The 21421-nt window shown below is 34.5% G+C and overlaps 1 protein-coding gene across 4 annotated transcripts in view; it reads left to right on the forward strand.

The window, feature by feature from the left end:
- CEP44 (centrosomal protein 44) overlaps nucleotides 1-12545 on the forward strand; it is a 15887-nt gene extending 3342 nt beyond the window's left edge. For 3 of the 4 annotated variants that reach the window (XM_052779203.1, XM_052779206.1, XM_052779202.1), the window contains exons 2-11: nucleotides 207-353; nucleotides 969-1116; nucleotides 2686-2832; nucleotides 3820-3927; nucleotides 5371-5502; nucleotides 5879-6088; nucleotides 9102-9171; nucleotides 11119-11246; nucleotides 11506-11543; nucleotides 12344-12545. In XM_052779203.1, the coding sequence (XP_052635163.1) occupies nucleotides 265-353; nucleotides 969-1116; nucleotides 2686-2832; nucleotides 3820-3927; nucleotides 5371-5502; nucleotides 5879-6088; nucleotides 9102-9171; nucleotides 11119-11246; nucleotides 11506-11543; nucleotides 12344-12401 (1128 nt within the window). In that variant the 5' untranslated portion in view covers nucleotides 207-264 and the 3' untranslated portion in view covers nucleotides 12402-12545. The remainder of the gene's footprint in view (nucleotides 1-206; nucleotides 354-968; nucleotides 1117-2685; nucleotides 2833-3819; nucleotides 3928-5370; nucleotides 5503-5878; nucleotides 6089-9101; nucleotides 9172-11118; nucleotides 11247-11505; nucleotides 11544-12343) is intronic. The other variant, XM_052779213.1, reaches the window with a different exon arrangement.
- The last annotated feature ends 8876 nt before the right edge of the window (nucleotides 12546-21421 follow it).

A 21421-nucleotide genomic window follows, 5' to 3' on the forward strand; every position in this document is an offset into this window, starting at 1 on the left:
GAGGATTACTACTTGATTCTATTTAGAATGCATGAAGATGATGGCTGATATTAATCGGCATTGAGCTGTAGCTCTGTGCTGTGTTGTAACACTTTGGAAATAGTAGTGTCTAGAAAACAGGAGCAGAAACCTTTGAATTTCAGTGATAATTCTATTGCATTTTGTAACTTTTATGTACATAATTTCTTTTTTTTTTTTCTTTTAAGGAGAATGTACTATATTACGTTTATTTCATAATCTGAAAGAAGAATAGCATTTGGAATAATGGCAACAGGAGACCTAAAAGGAAGTTTAAGAAAAATAGAACAAGGACTTCGCTTGTTAAATTATCCAAGAGATGTGGATTATACAGTGTAAGTGGCAGTGTGAATAAATTTATGCTAATACATGATGACAGCAGGATATGTAAACAAGATATGTATAAATATTAGCATTGCACCCAGTGATGAGTAAGCAAAGCATATGTCTGTGGGAAGTTGGGGTGTGATACATGTGAACTGGAAGATAAAAGGATGCAGTTTTGCTGTTCTGAGAAATCCTTAGAATAATCCTGAAGTGTATCACTGTCTTGTTCTTCTTTCTTCTGCTGTTTTTCTCTTTTTCTTTGATTAATCTCTCACCTTTATAATTTCTTTGTAAGTGCTAGCAAAACTTTCTTTGGAAATTTCATCCTGTAAAGATTAAAAAAACCAAGATGTTGAATGTTGAGATGGGAATGCTGGTGGGCTTTAGACCTGACAATGTTAAAATTATATGAGGATCACAAAAGTGTTGTTTTGAGCATTTTACAGATAACAGTCAAGACTGCTGAATGAGATATGCCTGGAAAAAAACCCTTAAAATGAAGGAGATACTTGGATATAATATGTTGGCTATATTAAAACACCTTTCAAGTTAGATGTTTGAATTCATGCGATGAAAGGCTTTTGTTATTTTCTGCTGTGTAAAATACTTTTGTTTCTCAATAGGTTAGTAAAGGGTGATCCAGCTGCATTTTTACCTATCATCAGCTATTCTTTTACATCTTTTTCAACTTACATAGCAGAACTTTTGGTAAAGTGCAATGTGGAACTCACAGCAAAGAGTGACTTGCGTTTTATTGAAGCTATTTATAAGGTATGTGTCTTCATGTTCTTTGTAGAAGAGACACAGTTTTGAGCATGGCCTCATAAAAATTAAGCATTTAGTTTGAGTTTTACTAGAAAGTGCCAAAAATTTTTGGCAATGAACGTGAATTGTAATTCTGTTAGGATTTAGGATGAGTAGTAAGCAACTGTGTGGCAAGTCTTTAGATTTTCATGAAAATAAGGATGGATGTTTTTAGCCAAATCTCAATTTTGAAACAATTGCAGAAACAGTAATATTATTGTTTTATGTTACTTTTGAAGAATACCAAAATATTTATTACACAGTAAGTTTTATAGAAGTGACCTTAAGAAATCATAAGCAGCAAAAAAAATCACAGCAAACTTTAATAATTGTAATGAAAGCACAATTAAGAAATACAGCTATGTTAAAACTCTATGCCATACCAATGTATAAAGTCCAATACTTAACAGTTGATGAATTGGAAAAAAATTCTTAACTGAATGAAAATAATCTTGAGCTATCCTTAAAAATATCCATAAGCACATTTTTATAAAAGGTAGGTTGATGTATGTCATGGTTTAACCCCAGCCAGCAACTAAACACCACGCAGCCGCTCACTCACTCCCTCCCACCCAGTGGGATGGGGGAGAAAATCGGGAAAAAGAAGCAAAACCCGTGGGTTGAGATAAGAATGGTTTAATAGGACAGAAAAGAAGAAACTAATAATGATAATGATAACACTAATAAAATGACAACAGTAATAATGAAAGGATTGGAATGTACAAATGATGCGCAGTGCAATTGCTCACCACCCGCCGACCGACACCCCGCCAGTCCCCCGAGCGGCGATTCCCCACCCCCGCTTCCCAGTTCCTATACTAGATGGGACGTCACATGGTATGGAATACCCCTTTGGCCAGTTTGGGTCAGGTGCCCTGGCTGTGTCCTGTGCCAACTTCTTGTGCCCCTCCAGCTTTCTCGCTGGCTGGGCATGAGAAGCTGAAAAATCCTTGACTTTAGTCTAAACACTACTGAGCAACAACTGAAAACATCAGTGTTATCCACATTCTTCGCATACTGAACTCAAAACACAGCACTGTACCAGCTACTAGAAAGACAGTTAACTCTATCCCAGCTGAAACCAGGACAATGTATTAATGAATACTAGCTTATTCAGACTAGTTTTCCATCTGAGGAGGACAGAGGCTCATTTACAAAGAGGCTCTTTGGGAGCCTTACTTAGCCTTCTGATGCGTTTGCTGAGATTAATACAACTGTTTATTGTGTGTTCACTTTGGAAAGTTTTTGTTTAACTTTTTTTAATATTAATGTCTACAGTCATTTATTTCATGAATCTTAAGACTGTGAGTTGAACTTTACAAGAGTGATGTGAATGAAATGTTTCTGGAAGAGGTATGTTTAAAGTCAAGTTAGAAGAACCAGCTGAGAGTATATAAATAACCAAATGAGAAAAGGTTTAACTGCTGAAGTGCAGAATGAAAGAAAAGATTGTAGAAAAATAACCTGAGCATGCCATTTCTACAGCAAATTTCCTGTTGATTTTTGAAAGTGAAATAAACTCTTACTTTTTTTCAGCTTCTTCGAGATCAATTTCACTATAAACCAATTTTAACAAAGCAGCAGTTTCTTCAGTTTGGCTTTGCAGAAAGAAAAATGCAGATTGTTTGTGACATTATCAACTGTGTGGTGAAAAAACATAAAGAATTAAGTAACTCGAATAAGGTACTGATTAAATGGTAACTTTATTATAAGATAAGTTTCTTTTGACGTGCTTGCTGCAGGTAGAAGCTGAAGACCAGTATATCTGAAGATGCAGCATTGCTGATGGTCAAAATAGGGGGAAATTAGTATGAAGTTCCATTGTAAGATGCTTGAGTACTATCAGGTATACAAAAGACACGAGCTTGAGTACTATCAGGTACACAAAAGACACGAAGCTGCCAATGCTTCATAGTATAAACAAAAAAATAGAATGAAGATAAATGTGGTATTTGGTATCTTTACATAAGTGATATATTTTCTTTTACACTTCTTGACATAGTGAATGTTTATGTAACTCGATAGACTTTGCAGGTAGATTTAAAAACAAAGCAAACTCATCTGATATGTTGAAGTTCTGGTAACATTTAATTTAAACATGACACTTGTTTTTGTTTCGGTGGTATACATCTCAAATCTGATTGTTTTCATTAATCATATTTGTTTTACATTGTTAAGGCTTTTTTTTTAATTGGTTTATGCTGTGTATCAATCTGTGCTTTAATAGAAGGAATTTTCAGTCTTCATATTTTACAGGATTTTGTTTCGTTTGAGTTTATAACAAGTCTTCAGGTCTTCTGTATACTTCATTTGTCACTTTTGGGGGCGTAACTACATATTTTTCGTATTTGTCTTTCAACTCTGGTGCAACTTGTCTTTTCTATTTTTGATCAGCTTTGATGCAGCCTTGCGTAGGCATTAATGAGTTTATGAATACGGCATTAACTTCCAGATCTGTTTTTTCTGTAAATTAGGGTCATACTTAATTTTTTTTTGACATTATTGTACTGCAGAGGTTTAAATGTGTTTGTCCCATGCAATATTCCTGCCTGTTAATGATGGCAGGAATGGAGTTTGTCATCCTGTCTCCTTGTCGTCCATCTCTGCCCCCCCCCCCCCCCATATTCCTGTGCTAGAAGCATAATTTTTTTTTTTTTCTTCACTTGAAAGGTTAAATCCCAAACGAGGAAAAAACTCAGATCTTTTAAATATGAAGTATGGTCAAATTGTGATAATGTCCTTGCTGATCCTAGTGGCAGTGGTCTGAATTCCAAACAGGTATGAAAATAGTTTTTATGTTGTGTGTCTAAAGGTTAATCTCATTTGTAGCAAGTCAGGCTCTTTCTGGAATATGTGCTTTCATTTAGGTTTTAATGCTTGATCAGACTAGGTTTGTGTTTTGTTTTGTGGTTTGTTTTTTTTTCCCCCAAGGTGTGGTTGACTGAAATAATAGCTGAAATACAAAGGATATTGCTTCTCTCTTTTCTGAGTAGTTGATCTCAAAGTCTTGGTGGTAATGATCTAGTACTGTTGTTTGCTGTTTGAATTGTATCAAACAGAGGGCAGCAATGAAAATGAAGATACAATTGGAAAAAGCATATACATCCTGTTTGGAGATTGAAGTGCGTTTGGCCTAACATTGCAGTGCTTTCAACGTAGCTTTCAAAAAACTTTTTGTTAGTTTGTCTGAATATGTTCAACAAAGATTTCTTAACATAGTATTCCTCTTGGCTTTGGTTTTACAAGAGTAACACTTGATTTTATGCGCTATGCTACTCTTGACCTGTGGAGGACACGGCTTTCCTAGTATTTTTCTGCTAAAAGGGTGCGAAGTAAAATTGCACAAAACTTTTAGGACTGTGACTGCCCATTAAATGTTGGTGACTTCTATTTAGAAGGAAAATGCTGCTTTTAGCAGTGAGGAAAACTTCACAAAGAAAGTATTTGGAATGATTTATCTGTCGCTTCTGGTTGTTGAATGGTAGAACTGAATGGGGATATATGTGAGTGTATTAATTCTCTAGAAGAGGAGAGTTTTAGCTTCACTAAAATGTCTAGGAATCTGGAAGTGTTTCAGGTGCTGCACAAAACTAGTAATTGTGGGTTCTTAATCATTAGGTAATTTATTTTGTTTTTTGGCAGGTAGTGACCATAGAACTTGATCCATGTGGAAAAAAAGGCAAAATTTGTCTCATATTTTGTTCTCTCTAAGGGAAGCATTCAAAGGAAATGAAATGTGTAGCTAGTAGGGCTATTTTGCTGACAGTTGTCAAGGAGAAGAGAGAGTTCTAATCTTCCTAGTTAAACTTTTGTTTCTCAATGTTTGAGTGGTGGTTTTGATGTCTATACATATGTTAAAACATGCAGCGAGATTCATACCTCCTGAACCACACCTAGAAATCTAACAATGCTTACAATAAGAGAGGACATTAATACCTTCATTACTGTTTATGGAAGGGAACCAAGGTACACAGTACATATGGTAAAGTGTGTGCATATTTGTTTTACAGCTCGCTCTTGTCTATATGATTTTTTTAAATTAAGCTGCCTGCTGTTGCTTTCTGTGTTTTGCAGCCAGTTGGGATAAGATTGTCAGATATAAATAAATACTAAAATGATAGGTCTTTTGTGTCAGTTACTTGGCTGATGAATTGAAATGTTCTTGTAATGAATAACACCAGTGATTTATATATATTTTTTTTTTTTTAACATACTCAAAAGAAGCCTCAAGTAGAACGGCACTCAGGAAATGAAGTTAATGGTGACCTTCATCCACTACCCCTTCCAGCACAGGGAGGTAATGAAGAAGAATTGTACCTAGATCGTGATGTTGTGGAAGTTAAATGTGAACAAGTAAGAACATTTATTTTAAGATGCTGTCTGTATTCTTAACTTTTCTTACAGGGCTTTTCTAAAGGGATAAAGGTTTTAAGAAGATAGCTGCTCCTTAAGTATAACTAATTGATATGTAATAAATATATTGAAAAAGTTGAAAAAAAGTCAATTAAATTGTACTGTCCTTTCAAGAGCCAGTTCTGTCAACAGTTTCTTTTAAAAGCTGAGTTCCATGAACAGGCATATTATGGCAATTCTGAAAGAAAAATAATTTTCTAATGTAGCAGAATGTGGTTACTGAACTTGAGGAAGATTACACTTTATTTCATTGATCAAATGATAAATTATATCTGTTTTGAAATTAGGGGAAATGTGTTCTTAACCATATTTTCAGGTCATAGAAGATAATTCTCAGATTGAGTTCCTAAAGAGTCAGCTCGCTGATTGCCAGGAAAAGCTTCATAAGCTAGATTGGATGGAAGATAAACTATGTGTTTTAGAAGAGAAACTGAAAGGAAAGGTGATCATAGATGAGAAGGACTGGAATAACTTGTTGAGTCGAGTGTTGCTTCTTGAAACAGAACTTTTGTTGCAATCCAGAAAGGTATGTTAACTTCTGTTTTTCTTCTCTAAGAAAAGTTGCCCAGACACAATGTTGTCAGCCTGTTTCTGCTCTTCCTGCCTCCTGATGTATAATTTTTCACTATTTTCAAAGGCATGATCTGATGGAATTGCTGTTTATGGAGTTGGTGGTATTTTTCTCTTAACAGTTAAGTTCTGTTTTTTTTCTCATGCTCTATGAAGCAAAGCTCTCAGTTGGAAGTTGTTTTCTTGCAGGTACAGCAGGTATAGCTAAGTCTATTTTCATTCGTAATGACTGTGTGGTTTTTTTTTCCTAGCAAACTTGTAGAAGGAAGCTTTTGAAGACTCTTAATTATGCTGTCTTTGAAAGTGTAATGTTTCTCTAATTGAAAGTTTCATGATGCTAGTGACACATTTAAGGGTTTCCTTATTCTGGTCTGCATTATTCTGGATTTCTTATACTGGTCTGTAAATGTTGTTGCTGTTGATACAGTTGAATATCTATTTTTTTAATTCTCCAAACTCTAATCAGATATGGATATTCCCCTTGGAAGACTAAGTCTTCATTCTGTATAACTATCGTTGACACAAATAGATGGCTAGCTCAATGGAAAAATACAAGGTTAATGGAAAAGTTAATTCTTATTTTAGTCCTATTCTTAGTTTGTGGCTCTTTGAAATTTCTAGCCTAATCAATGGTCTTTCTCCTTTTTGCAACCCCCTCCCCTTCCTATTTCTTGTCCATGACGTTAGTTGCATTTTTAAATGCGTGAAAGTGCTACAGTTGTAATGTGGTTACATTTGTCGTATTTGTCAGAGTAAATCAAGTATTGTGTTGCATTAAGACTTTGTGCTATTTTTCATGCTGTTGAAAGGTCCTTGTATGCAAATTGTATCATTTCATATATGTACACATGTAAATATTTTGAGATGCAGTGAACCATCAGTTCTGTGATCACATGCTTAATTACAAAGTGTATTTGCATATGTATCTTGTGTTCTGTGTAAGCTCTGCTCAGCCGTAATGAAATCATCTCAGTATTATCAACGCTGTTTTGGTCACAAATCCAAAACATAGCCCCATACCAGCTACTATGAAGAAAATTAACTCTATCCCAGCCAAAACCAGCACACCCTGCAAATTTGAAAATGTCACTGATACTTGTATACAAGATGTTTTTTTCTGTGTGCCTTGAAAGTGTGCTAGTTATGCAAAGTCTTGAAATGGGGAAGTGTTCAGACTGATCACGAGGTCATTTATAAAGGCTGTAGCTCAAATGATAAGGATTGACATTCTCAATCACTTTTTTTTAAACACAGTTTCAGGTCAGTAATGGCTCAAGTGATTTACCATTTGAAAACAATTTCTTACGGATATTGTAATTTAATTACCAATGGACCTGTATCCAAATAACACCACCAATGATACTGTTTTCTTCTGCTAGCAGTCTCGAGGCCTTCAGCTGAACAGCCATAGACAATTTTCTTCCTCTTTCAAGTATATTCTCTTCAAGAGATAGTTGTTGCATTTGTGATGGTAGCAGCATGGGAAAGCTTGTGTTTCAGACTAGGCTGCTGCTTTTATTTCTGTAAATTTGGTTTATTATTATTTCAGTAACATGTTTATTGCTGTTCTTCAAAGGTTTGGAATAGTGTTTGGAAAATACTTAACATTAATATCACTCAAATATTTCCAGTAAGATAATTATATTTCTGTGCTGCATGTTACTAAAAGCAGTCATCTGCAGAAACAAGTTTGAATGTAGTTTGTGTGTGGCATTGTTGCTTGTCTTTTTTCAAAGCAAAATAAGCTGGTTTTTATATATATAAAAAAAAAAAGTCCTCAAAACCCTAACTTTTTTGCAATAGGCATTTGAAAACCACCAAGAAATAATCCTTTAGGCCAGAGAATTGCTGCTTCTTTGTTTCATGAGATTCCATCCAAGTTGTGCTTCACAGATAGAGAAGCAATTCAGAATTACTCCTTTCTTCTTACTCTTGCATTTTTCAGGAAACTTTTGGCATCTAGCCAACATAGCAGGAGCACTCTAAGATCTGTCTTGCACTGCTGCCAAAGTAGCAGCAGCTGTGCATTTAGCTCTGGGAAAGTCTGAAAGCTACCAAATCCATTTCAATGAAAGGAATTGAGCAGAAGTAGTCAGTGCACATAACTTTTTTTTTTAAGAGGCATCCATTATTACAGTTTTTTCCAGCGTCTTCCCACACAATACCTACTATTTCTCCCTCATTCACTTATTTGGGTATAATATTCCCTTGTTAACTGATATAGTTACTCCAGTATATAAAGTGATATACTTTATCAAAGGTTGAGATTTCAAATCGTAACGATAGCTCATTGGTGAAAAAAGTCTAGATGTTTGAGTGTTGGATTTTTTTAATTTTGAAATTGGAAAATTGCACTCAAAACCATTTATTGTTAGTACAATATTAATTTTTTTCCTTGTTTATGAACAGCCTTTTCTAAGCTAGATTGAAATAAACTGAGAACCTTTCTTAAAAGAGCCCTCTCTCATTTAGGAGCCTGAGAAACTAGCTTAAAATAGGCTTTTGAATTCTAAGCATTTAAGTGGAATTAATTTCCGTTCATCTATAGGGTAATTTTTCTAGGATTGAGGAGCTGCATTCCTGAATATCAACCAGGAGTAGAAGGCATGCTTATTTTGTTAGGGTAACGGCAGCCAATGTCAAGATGTAATTGTTAGCACAGGCCAAGAACAGACTGATTGTTCATTCTACTCATACCTAAGTTATATGCACTATATTTGGACCTGGTTTTGAGCTGTTTACGAATGCAATATCGATGTTAAAAAAGCCCTTGTTAAATGGACTAGTTTTTTAATGCAATGTATATATGGAAATTTTGGATTTTTTAGTCCTGTAAAGACATTTGTGCAGTGCCAACATACCTGGATGGTGTAGCAAATGCATACATAATTGTACTTAAATATAGTTTTCTTCAGTCAAGATGATTTAAACAGGATGTATGGCTAAAATGCAGTAAACTTGTATTTCAGAGAGACTTACCTACAGAGTTCAGCAATGTAAGTCAAGAATGTACTTCTAGTAGGATTCCAGTTTCTCCTGGTGCGTATTAATGATTTTATTTTTAATTAACAACATATGCTAAACACTTCTTGATGATCTTGACTAAAATCATGGTTTTTATGTAGAGAATTGCAATTTAGTGACCTCTGAGTTTAAATGCATGCTGCAAATTAGAAGTTAACCTGCTAGTTATTTCATGTTTGTAATTTATCCTTTAGAAGCTTTACTTTACTGAAATAGTTTTTAAAGCATTAATGAAAATATATAGCATAGTAATTAATAGTTACAAATAACTACTAAAAATCTCAAAGATGCAAATTTAATTAAGGTGCTATAGCTAAAGCTGTGAAAAACAATAATGTTATCTGCACTTTAAAAAGTTATGTTTTAAAAATAAGCTATTCATAAGCACAAAAGGAATTATATTTGCTGTCACAGGTTTGTTATAATCAAAATAGTATCACATTTACGATGTTTTTTACTTTTATAATGGTGCTCAGGACAAATCAGGGCTTTTTCATTATAATGCATTTTGTTTTTCACATCACTGCTGAACATCTTCTATAGTTTCTTCCCTTTTGAAGCAGTTAGCAGCTATCCAACTAGCATTTTTGCTAAGCTTTCTTATTTTGAAGAGCAAGACAAAAATATTTTTCTTCCATTTCCAACTTAATTTTGATAACATACAAGTAGTAAATGAAACAGCCTTAAGTGGGAAAGAAATCAAAAACATTCCCCAGGCCATAAGTAATTCTTCTGTCTTCCTCAATGGTAGCTCTTTAGCCCTTACCTTGTATCATTCTCTTTATTAATTTGGCCTGTTTCCCCTATGGCAGCTGTTATTCCTACCACCAGTAGTAAGGAGGATATTCTATTTCCCATTCTCACTTATTAGGCATTTTTGTCCAGTGTTGGGCTGTCGTATTGAAATTAAAAGTAAATCTCAGTAATCCAGTTTCCATGGAAATTAGGAAGGCAGTTTCTTGGTTATGTCAAAGTTTGTTTTAATTTTGAAGTCTCAGAAATGGGACCTTCTTTTTACAGACCTTAGAAAGCTTGCAACATGTTTACTTCCTTTCATAAATTTAGTGGTATGTTACTGACACTTGAGGACTTCATAGTCAGCAAGCAGGCTGATGGTCTTTAAAAGAGAATTTTCATATTTTCAGACTTCTAGAATTCTTCTGAATTTGTTATTCCTGTTTTTCTAAAATATGATTCAGGAAATTTTAGGCATACAAGTTATGTGGCCAGTCTTAACTCTTCTATCTGACATGTACACTACTCAGAATGCTTTGATGCTCTTTTTGGTTGTAGTGCTCTTCAGGAATCAGAGCTGTACAGAAGAAACAATTTTTAATTTTAATTGAATAAAAATAATTTAATATGATTTTATGTACAGAATAGTGTAGCTAAACATGTTCCAAAGGTGGCCTTACTAAAAATAAGGGTATGGGAACACTTTTTTTCTAAATACTAAATTCTCTTCACTGACAATAGTACTCTAAAATTGCAAAGAGTATCAAAGCCTTCCCAATGTAAAAGAAAAGTCTGTTTCTCCTGAATGGATGCTAAACCTGTCCCAACAGGAGGAGAATTAGGGAAACAGCAAGAGATTGACACAAATTTTAAGCTAAGCAAGAAGGTGATGATTTTGTTTATATTTCTGCTGCTTATAAGACAGGTTACTTAGCACAAATTAAAGACATGTTTGAACAGGCAGTTTACAATAAAAATAATGTAAACTACTTGAAATTATTATTACATATTTGACCCAGTCTGTTATACATAGTATACTGTACTTATCTTGTTTTAAGAAAATGAGAAACCTATTTTGGACCCTCACCAGTAGCTTTTCTTCTTCCCTCTCTAAACAATGCATTCTATTCTGTTATTACATACTGTAAATCAAGCTATTTGATAGCTGACTTTGCAATAAGAGAGCAAAAAGGCAAAGGTGACACAAAAATGAGTATTTCTCCATAGGTACAGAGAGGAAGGAGGAGATGCCAGAGAGTCTTCATCAGTGGTCTGGATACAGTTCACTATTATCCACAGACCCATCTCCCAAAGCCATGACCATTAATTCTCATGATCTGACAGATGTTTCAAAGGTAAGTAAAACTGGCAAATGCTTAGGTGATTTCCTTTCTGAGGTCAAGAGAACAAGTAAGCATTAGTTTTAGTTATTTATACTACTAGTGAAAAACAAGGAAACTGCAAAACTACATCTAGGTCTGTCTCATAAAAATCCTTTTGATATGTAAACAGTGCTTAAAATCACATTTTCTCTATGAATTTTTCAGGTTGAAAGTCCATCTGAAGAATGTTAGCTTTGAAGAGTTCACTAACTTTGTTGCTTTTAAATTGCAGGAGACAACAAGACAAAGAATGGAAAGGATAAGTAAAATGTAAGTAATAGGAGAGGGCAGCAGGAATTCATTTCCCAGGAGGGAGTCGTACTGGACTAAGGCATATAGAGAACGTACATATGTGTTCCAAACCTCAAAGGTCTCTACATCAGGTGTGGCATTTCCTTATGACTCCACTGGATAATAAATCCACTTACAGTTCTGTATTTGTGGGATGAGTCACTGTTTTGGTTTCTAAAAGGCAATAGAAAGCATTCTTAATAGTATTAACTAGAGATTAAAGAGTGTTTAGAATCTGGTTGACAAGGAATAGGAATATTATTTATCTTCTGATAGGAATTCCCTGGTACTTGCAACTTTTCTTCCCGAAAAATAACTATAATAGCTTAACTCTGTTTTTTATTATTTAAGGAAAGGTTAAACCAATTTCAGCCTAAGCATTGTGATAACTGTATTAAGATATATTTGATACTAGTCCTGCAATCTGTAGTGAAAGTTTTTTATGTAAGAAATATTTTTATTACACTTGAAGAGAAATGCATTGCTGTATAATGTTTCTTTAGCAAGAGATTTCTATTCTATATGTACCTGGCCTGAAAAAAGCTGTAGTCTTTTTTGTGATTTAATTCTATTGTGTGGGTTACTTGATATGTGGTTTTTTGATATGTGGCAGACATTTAAAATGCAAACCAATTGCAGAGGAAAAGGGGGGATGAGAGGAAGCTTAAGGTTTCATGCTGCTTGTTAGTATTTTGGATTCATTAGAAAGTTAAAGGCAAGTCAGCTATTTCTTACTGTATTTTAGTAAGTGTGTGTGTGTAAACAAAATTTATTTTCAGAATTGAAGAAACCTCAGAATTGTTGAAAACATCAAGCAACACCTCTGAGAAGACCTGAAAGCACAGGTCTTCAGACCTGGTCCCTGTAGACTTATGGATATCAGAACTAATATGTATGTTTGTACAGCGTTAAATTTTTAATATATCAAATTTGTTATGACCACCAGTCCTTTTATTACTTTGAATAAATATTTTTCTCTAATGCATCTGTGTATTGATTTCCCTCTCCCCGGCCCCAACTTTTGATTTTAAAAACTGTTCGAATAGCTTCTTCTCTGCCCCCCTCCCCTTGCTTTTGTAAAGTGAAGTCATTACAGCAGTGTATTTTTGTGTTGACATTTGTTAGCAGTGTGCTAAGTAATATGTGTTTTAAAGTGCAGGCTTGAGGACTGTGGTTTACATCCTGTTGGAAACATTCCAGCTGGGACTTGCATATTACACCCAAGAGGCTTTCTTACATACCATCTTACCATCTGTACTGTTGAATAAGTCTTAATGAAAACTTAAATACACAATTTCAAATATGTACCTTTTTTGCTGTTTTTTTTTTTTTTAAATATAAATTTTCATGCTGAGCCAGAGAGCACCAACACATTATGGTTTCCATTAACACTGACAAAGTGAGGGTCAGTTTGATCCTAAACACTAAAATGTGCAACTAAGTCCACAGACTTTGACTGCAAGAGATGTGTTGAGTGTTTTAGAGCTCTTACCCAACACATTTTAAGACCAGCAGCACAGATGGAGACCATCCAGTATACAAAGATACACAACTTTTTTATGATTTGAAGCTGTATTAAAATTTCTCTTCAGAGATGTAAGTAGATGTAAGACTTACAAAACCATTATGTAATCAAACCAAAGATGTGTGAGGTTTGATAAGATTGATATATTTATTTATTACTCTTTGTAAATTGGTAGCCTATGATATCAAGGTCTCTTTGTGCTATAATACTCACTTTAAAAGATATTTGGAGTTTGATATCGCGAAACCAGTGAATTTTTTTTGGCAGAGTTTGCAAATGAAGGTGAAAGCAGCTGTTTGACATTATGCTGTTAAAAGTGATTTATATGTTTTAACAATAATTATGATTTTTTTCTATAACCATATGGAATATAAATTGACTTTATTTTACATGCAAACAGAAGAACATACAGTGATCCATTATGTTATATAAACTTTAGCTGGGCTAAACTGGACTTTTGCAATAGAACTTACTTTTCCAGTTGTTTCAAAAAAAAAAAAAATTAAAAAATTTGGAAAGTTAGATGATGTGAATATGTTTTTCTCCTTAAGTGAAAATAGATCTTGCAAATCACTGTTTGTTATCCTAACAATGAAATGAGTTTTTCTTCTAAATGTTAGACCAATTCAACAGAAAATAGGTGATATTTTCTAAAATGGGACTACAGCACCATCTTGTGGAAATCTTTACACAAACTAATTACAAAAGGAGGAAAAAGGTATATTCCTATAGTTAAAGTTATTGCTTTAAACCTGTAATGATAATATTTTGAAATATTACCTTTCTTGAATTTTTCCTCAGTGCCTTGGAATCAAAGAGGCTTTTATGTTAAGTAAGATAATTATTCTGTATGATATTGATAATGTTTGTGGCAAGAACCAGAACAATGAATCTGTTGTTTGTTCATGTTATGACAAAGATGAGAAGTGTTAGTCAATATAAATGATTCAAGTTACAGGGATTTATCATTGAATGCATCTGATTGATGCAGGAAGTGTTAGAAAAAGGTCTTTCTGTAACTGTGCAATTTAATATAGTCTCTATTTAGTATTGCAAAACTGAAAGTCCAGAGTTGTTCAACTATTTCCTTTTTCCAGAGGCTTAAATGCAGTACTTTGCACAATGAGATTTAGCCTTTGTAATTAAAGGCTTTGCTTCTCCTGTTTTTCAGGACCAAGCAGGGGCTCACTTTGATCAGACTGAAGCCAAGGGTGTTTCACTGTTAGGGCACCGGTGCTGGTCTTCTAAAGGTCCTTCTCTGACATTTGCGTTCTTTTTTTAAATGAAACTTGGTTTTGGAGGATAGTACCATCTTCTGAAAGGGAAATATTCATAGTGCATTCAAACCCTCTTTACATGTTTGAGTTGGGTGTTTGTTTTTTTTTTTTATTTTATTTTATTCTGTTCTATCAGTGGAAACAGTTAGTACTAGTAACGGTATATGTCACAGTAAAACTTCACCAAAACAGTGCAATGCTAGGAAATACATGTAATGACTGAAAATAGCAACAGTTTTTGAATAATTACTGATGCAGTGCTACTTCGAGCACTGTCACGACAGTCAGAGTTGACATTCTACATGTGCAAGCAGTTGCATGGGTGGATCTTGCTGAGTGACAGGAAATGTTAGATACTTTCCTAAACACATATTAAATAAATCCAGAGAATATTCCTCACTATCGTTTCTATCATGCCTAGCTCTCTCCAGTGACTTGGAAAAAATTGCTGTTGTTCAAGATATGTGTTCTATGATTATAAATCATTAATTAAACTACTGCTGTTTCTTAAAGTTACTGAATGTAATTATTAGTTTAAGAATATATATTATTAATTTTATACTTAAGAATTGTTTTGACAACTGTTTCCTTAAACATCAATAGAACAATTCCACCTTATATAACTGAAAGTATTTATGCATATGTGGGATAATGAAGCATAATTGCATTAAAGTAGAATGCTAAAACTGAAGCTTCTACAAAAAAAATATACTTTTAAACTTAATTTTTTTAGCAAGATTCTAAATCTATTAAAATTTACAGGATTCCCATTAAGATTTTTTTTGTTTTTACTCTGCCTTATCCAACATCAGTATGCACTTTAATTCATTTACTGAAATGAAAACATGCTATAGAAAACATAAGAATCTTCTCACCCCAAATCTGTAATATTGAAAAGCAGTCTGATAACCTCTTTTAGTTATATTTTCAGTTTGTGTATATACTGCTACACGTTGTGGAATTCTAGTGCTCTGAGTCATAAATACTAAGAAAATTATTGCAGTTACGACACTAGAATATATTCTTTATGGTGTTACTTTTGATGCTTCAGATCTGATACTTGTATTGTAGATCACTCAAGTTTGGTTGTACCTAAGTATGAGACAGTCTCTGTTCGGTTATATCCTGGTGTTTATGCCTAACTTGGAATTGTTTTGCATCATCAGAAGTATATTCAAAGCTCAAAGCCTTAATTACTAAGTGTGTCCTATTTCCTTATAAGTATATTCAATTTTCTTATGCTTATTCTTGGGAGTTCTTTTATGTGTTTCTGTCCTGGTTTATTCTTGCATCCCATGTCAGGCTCAATTCAATTTGTAGTCCAACAGTAAACAGCGTGCAGAAGAAACCTGGACTGAAAAATGTTTGTTAAAGTTTTACTTTCTTTTAAATTTGCCTGATACAGAATACTTGCTGTCTTGAAATCAGTTCCATTAAGGAGAAGATCTCTCATGGAATTTGCAGAACTGCAATCTAGACTCTGTTGGGAGGGAGGTTTCTTGTTTTTCCTTCCCTGTCAGTCTAGCGATTAATAGAGCCACCTCGTTTGAATTCTAATATAAAAATAATTTTGTTGCTCTTTTTTTTTTTTTCTTGTAATGTGGCATACTTATTGTAGTGTTTTTAAGAAATATTCCAATGTGAAAAATATTGCATATATATTAAATTATTAATTTTTTGTTTTGTTTTTTGTTTAAGCTGCTGGTAGCATGTAGTGTTGTAACTTCAATTTAGCTATTCCTGATAAGAGTGACAGTTTTCTTCTCTCCCCGTGGAAGATCAAATAGGTGATAGTTCTTTCAAATAAGCTGTTCTTTTTAATTTCTTAAACAAGAGTATGTGTTGAGTTGTGGGGATAGCTGTCTGGTGCCCATATGGCTTCACAGCAAATTTTATGTGTTGCTAAAGTTGCTATTACAGCCTCTGATAGAACCAGCCTATAAGCCTATTGCTCATACTAAACCCAATTTTTTTCTAATGGTTATTTTGTTCCTTTTTTTTTTTTCTTTTTTTCCCCCTCCCTTGCTCATTGACTTTTGTGTTTGATCTATTTTATCTATTTTTATTTTATTATAGTAATGAAAAGCTAAAATCAAGGATATGGACATACTGAAGTTTGAGAAGTACATTCTTGTAAAGGTTAGTTTTTCTGGAGAAAGAGAAAAGTAAGATAATCAAAATATGTGAGAAGCTACTAATATTTGTGGAATTTACTTAGTTACTTTTTCTTAAAGATGCTTGAAATTCTTTACTAATCATCAGTGAACAGGGGTTAAAACAGCTTTTTCTCTCAGCTGCTTGTTTTGACATTGGAAGTTAGCCATCATTTTGAACAGTCGCATTTGTAATATATTCCACCTTAAAATTATTTATTTGGCATTACAGTTATCTTTCCAAACACTTTGTGCCACCCATAGTTTCTTCTCAGTTTCTTTCTAGGATCTTTTTTTAACTCTGTGGTGAAAATCCTAAGCAGTTCACTTACAATCCTCAGACAGCAAAATATGCTTCTTCAGGAAAGGTATTAAATCTGCAAAAATTGCTTAAAGATAGTATATTGCTTCTGTTGTATCTAGGCAGATTTCTCTGTGATAGAGGTCTGTGTTGTGTTCTTAGTAGGATACTTTGGTTGATGCAGTCTGTCAGCTATGTCAGACAAGTAATCAATACAAGGGTACAAGTTAAAACACTTGTGACTTGAGTGTTCCATATGGGGAAAAGTCATACTAAAACTGTGATACTCCTGCCTTTGAGCATCCTACAGCTTATTTCATGAGGTGTAGTAAACTTAGTAGCTCTGTTTATGCAATGTGGCCTTATCTAAGAGAGAAAGATGCTATATCTATGGTTACAAAACTCATCCTCTTTAGACTCTATCCAGAGCAGATGCTTGATTTGGAAGTAGTGGGGCTTTTTACTATCTGGGAGAAAACTGCTCTAATTATAGGTTAACAACAATAAGCAGTAGTGTGGAGCACTGATGTTCTAATACAGCGATGTGTGTTGGTTTTCCCTTCCACTTTACCTTTCCAGTTATTGTAAAGGAAGCTTCATATGCCATAAAGCAAAATAACTTTTGATGATAGGCTCTGAAATCAGCAGAAATATAATTTTGCCAGTGTTAGGTTTATAATGATTAATGTTTAGCATAAACGATACCAAAGAATGTTATGCCTCAGGGTATTTTAATCAAAGACACAATTATATTTCTAAAACATACTGCAAGGTCTTCAGAAACTTTCACACTTGTGTATCTATTCTCATCAACTGTTGTTGCTGCACTTCATTGAGTGCATGTTGAAATATGAACTAGGATTAAGAGAACTGCAGTTAGAGAGCCTTGAATACTTTCCATGAATGCTGAGGATAGTTTCACAAAGCTGAAGTTTTTGGCAGCTTAAGGGATTTCCTCCCACTGCTGTTCATTCCCATCTGACTATGCTATGAACTGCATCTTGTAACTGGTGTGACTTTAGTATACTCTTCTGAAAATACATTGTGAGCGGTATTGGTTGGGGGTTTTTTTTGTTTGTTTTTTTTTTTTCCATCCACATCAGCTCTGTGATCCAGCTTATGACATAGCATACAAACAGTTGTGTCTGAACTTTAAGTTGGAGCAGCATGCTGTGGTGTCAACAAGTAACTGGACAGCAGGAGAGTGGGTCAAGTTAGTGTTTTACTGCTGAAGAATTTTTTTTCTCTGAGCCCATAGTGAGCTAGAAGTGAAGGTCCTATGCAAAGTCCCAATGTATGTATTCATGAAAACTTGTTTATTGCATGTTTGTTTAATTTATTTTGAATTGACTGAGTGAAAGGGCAAATGTGTGTCTGAAAAAACATGGAAAATAGGATTCAGGGGAATCTACATAATTTTGGAGTTGGGTCAGTTTTCAAGTGTTAAAATAGCTCTATTTATTACATGTGCTTCTGATTCCTGCCCTGCCCCACCCCCCACCCCCCCTACCCCCAGCCCATTTTTGTGGATTTAGAGGCATATTTTTAATGTGTTCTAAAATATAAATAAATAAATATATTTGTCCCTGTGGCTATGTAAAATGACCATAAGCTGTACAGGCAAATGCAAACCCAGTCCTCAGGGAATGTGTTTGGAAACCTTTCGTATTTGTGTTATAAACATGTATGCACATGTAAGGCATTTAAAATACTATTTTGTATAGGTGATCACACTTTATTATAAAAATGTGAAACAAATCCTCCTTTCAACCTTAGTTTAACTGTAAAGTGATAAGCTAGACAATATAATTAATGTAGTTCACAGCATTTCATTACTATCAATATAAGTGAGTTTTAATACACTTGAAGACTCTCCAGTTATTTTTAGCAGTGCATGTTCATTTGTTTCACAGGTGACCAAGTTGAATGTGCTATGCCTTTCCTGTCATACTGACTTACGATCTGGGATTACATAGAGTCTTTATCCCTATATTGTTGCATAAGTCATAGTAACTTCTTTACGTCTGCTTTCTCCAACTGTAAAATTAAGTGATTCTCTTTGTTTTCCTCCTGAGAGTATTATGTGGTTTGGTTCATTGTGTATGCCCACTTTAAGAATTGCTAGGAAGAAAGCTGATGGAAAAAAATGTAGTCTGGTTTTAAGAGTTCTCTTAATTGAAACCATTCCATTGGAACCTATGGAAGGAACTAAAGGGTAAGTTCATGAACTTACTTGAGCTTATGTATTAGTAGTAACTTAAGCTCCAGCTTCTTGTAGTTATAAAAGTAGTTGACAGCTGTGATAATTTCAGATAAAGTAGTTGTGCTCTTGTGTGAACTACAGAAAAATAGGTGCTGATATTGTGGGAGATTGCTAGCCTGAATACTTCATCAAATTCCTTTTTAAGCTGTGATATAACAATTTAAGACCAGTGACTCAAGTTTTCTGTAGGTTTTTTCATGCATCACTGTTGGAACATTTCTGTGTTCTCTGTATTACATAGCCTTTTTAATGAAGATGTACCAGCAAACATTTATTGCTCTAAGTATTTTGTGATTGAATGTCATATTAAAAACTGTTAAAACTTTTCATTTGAAGCTGACTTTGACTTGCATAATACTGTGTTGATGCACTGATCATAAATTGTCTTCAGTATAAAATATCTTCTTACCTCTACAGAGGGAAGGGATAACAATTGTTATGTTATTTTAGCACAGAAAAAACCCCAATTGTTCTAGTGATTGGGAGGCACTGAAAGAGATTAATATCTTTAGTTATTTCACAGTTGATTTCATGACTTTGGCCTTGGGTGAAAGTATTTTTTACAGGCATGGCTTTGATTTAGTGAGCTTTCTGATTGTCTTGCCCCCAACTTAGAAGACTGACGTATATATGTACTAACTAATACTGATCTAGAAAAACAAGAAGCTGTAATGTTCTGTAGGTGTTCTGGGAAGGTTTGTGAGGTTTGCTGTACAGGTACAGTTTCACCTTAGCAACAAATTAGATAAATCATCATGACCCATGAATCACTTCTTAAGGAGAGAAGCTGTGTTGAGTAAAGAGCAAACTGAAGTCCTAGAGACGTTTGTGGCCTTGAAAAGTGCATGCCCAGAATATGGAGGTCTTTTCTGGTTATTGTAATGAGGTCCACATAGCAGCAGATTGTTCTGGATGAGATAAAAATGGAACTGCAAGGGAAGCATGAAAAAGGCTCTGGATGAACCAAAAGCACGTGTCAGCAGGACATATTTTATTTAAATAATGCTTAAAAAGTTAGGTTCATAATGTAATGTGTCTGACAATCAAGCAACATGAAATACAAAGGGGGTGCATTTAACTAAAAGTATACTAATAATTGAGAACCATTTGAAATTAAAGCATCTCAAACGAGTAGGGAAATTCACTATAGTATGATGGTCATACTGATAATACAATGGAATAGCACTTTCATGATGAAGGCAACATGATGATTGCAACTTTTTTTTAATCTTCAAAGGTGATGTGCAGAAAGAGAAGAGATAGTTCAGACTCTTAGACTCCTCAGAAGTTCAGAAAACTTTCCTCCTAGGAACCCCTCTGAAACTGGGAGAGTGGTGAGCAGTGGTGTAAAAAATGAAAATGTTTGACATAATTCTGTTTTGTACTTGAGGAAAAAAATGAGGTTTTGTCCATCTGGAGGGAGGTGGTTGGTCTTGGAATCTGAATTGGTGTTTCTGTTCAAAACCTTTTTGTTGGTGGTGTTCTGCTTCCAGGATTTAGGTAATCCCCTCTGCATTCTCCATGTTTCATCAGAACACATTTGACTGTCTGTTAAAACAAAAATATCAAAATCTCATGCTTCAGAATATAGTCATCAAGGTCAAGAGGAATTTCTGTCCAGTGCATACATGATCGTTGAGGTGTATCGAGGGCTTGTGGGGGATGGAATGGGATTTTTGTTTGTCTAAAAAAATATATGGTTGAATGTTCATTGCTAATATTAATTTATGCTAACATTTCAATACAAATTTAATGCAAAGTTTAATATAAATTCTTTATTGGTATGTTTTTCCTCCCTTGACAGCCGTATGGACAGCTATTCAGGGTCTGGGTCCCCTCTGACTCACAGACGGAGTGTCAAAGATCTCGGGTACTTTACTTTCTCTGCTGCATGAAGTTGATTTTTGCTTTCTAGCCTTGTTTGGGCATATCTCAAATAATCAGACAACCACCATTGTGGAAGCTTGTTGGAGGCACATAATTTCTGATAAGCCAAAAGCAGCAGCCCTCTTCTTTCCCATGAGGTTCTGCCCTGACCCTGTGTCTGTCCCTCTTAGTGAATTGGCTTATCTGTCAGGAAGCTGTGCACACAGAACAGCGTGTACTGGATCAGTTCAGCTGGAGGGAGATCAGATGCAAGAGAAGCAGATTTCAGTCAAACTGAGTTGGTTAGGCACAAAGTCATGGCAACACCAGAGGGAGAAGACAGGAGTAAGCAGTTGGGGGTACCCAGAAGTGAGCTTGGGGTAAGTATCTTCTTTGGCAGTAACAGGCTGTGATATTGTTGCATTATATTTGTTGTACATCACCCTTGGTTTTCTGGGGACTAAAAATCTCT

This window comes from Harpia harpyja, chromosome 2 (genome assembly GCF_026419915.1).
Source record: "Harpia harpyja isolate bHarHar1 chromosome 2, bHarHar1 primary haplotype, whole genome shotgun sequence".
Lineage (NCBI taxonomy): Eukaryota > Metazoa > Chordata > Aves > Accipitriformes > Accipitridae > Harpia > Harpia harpyja.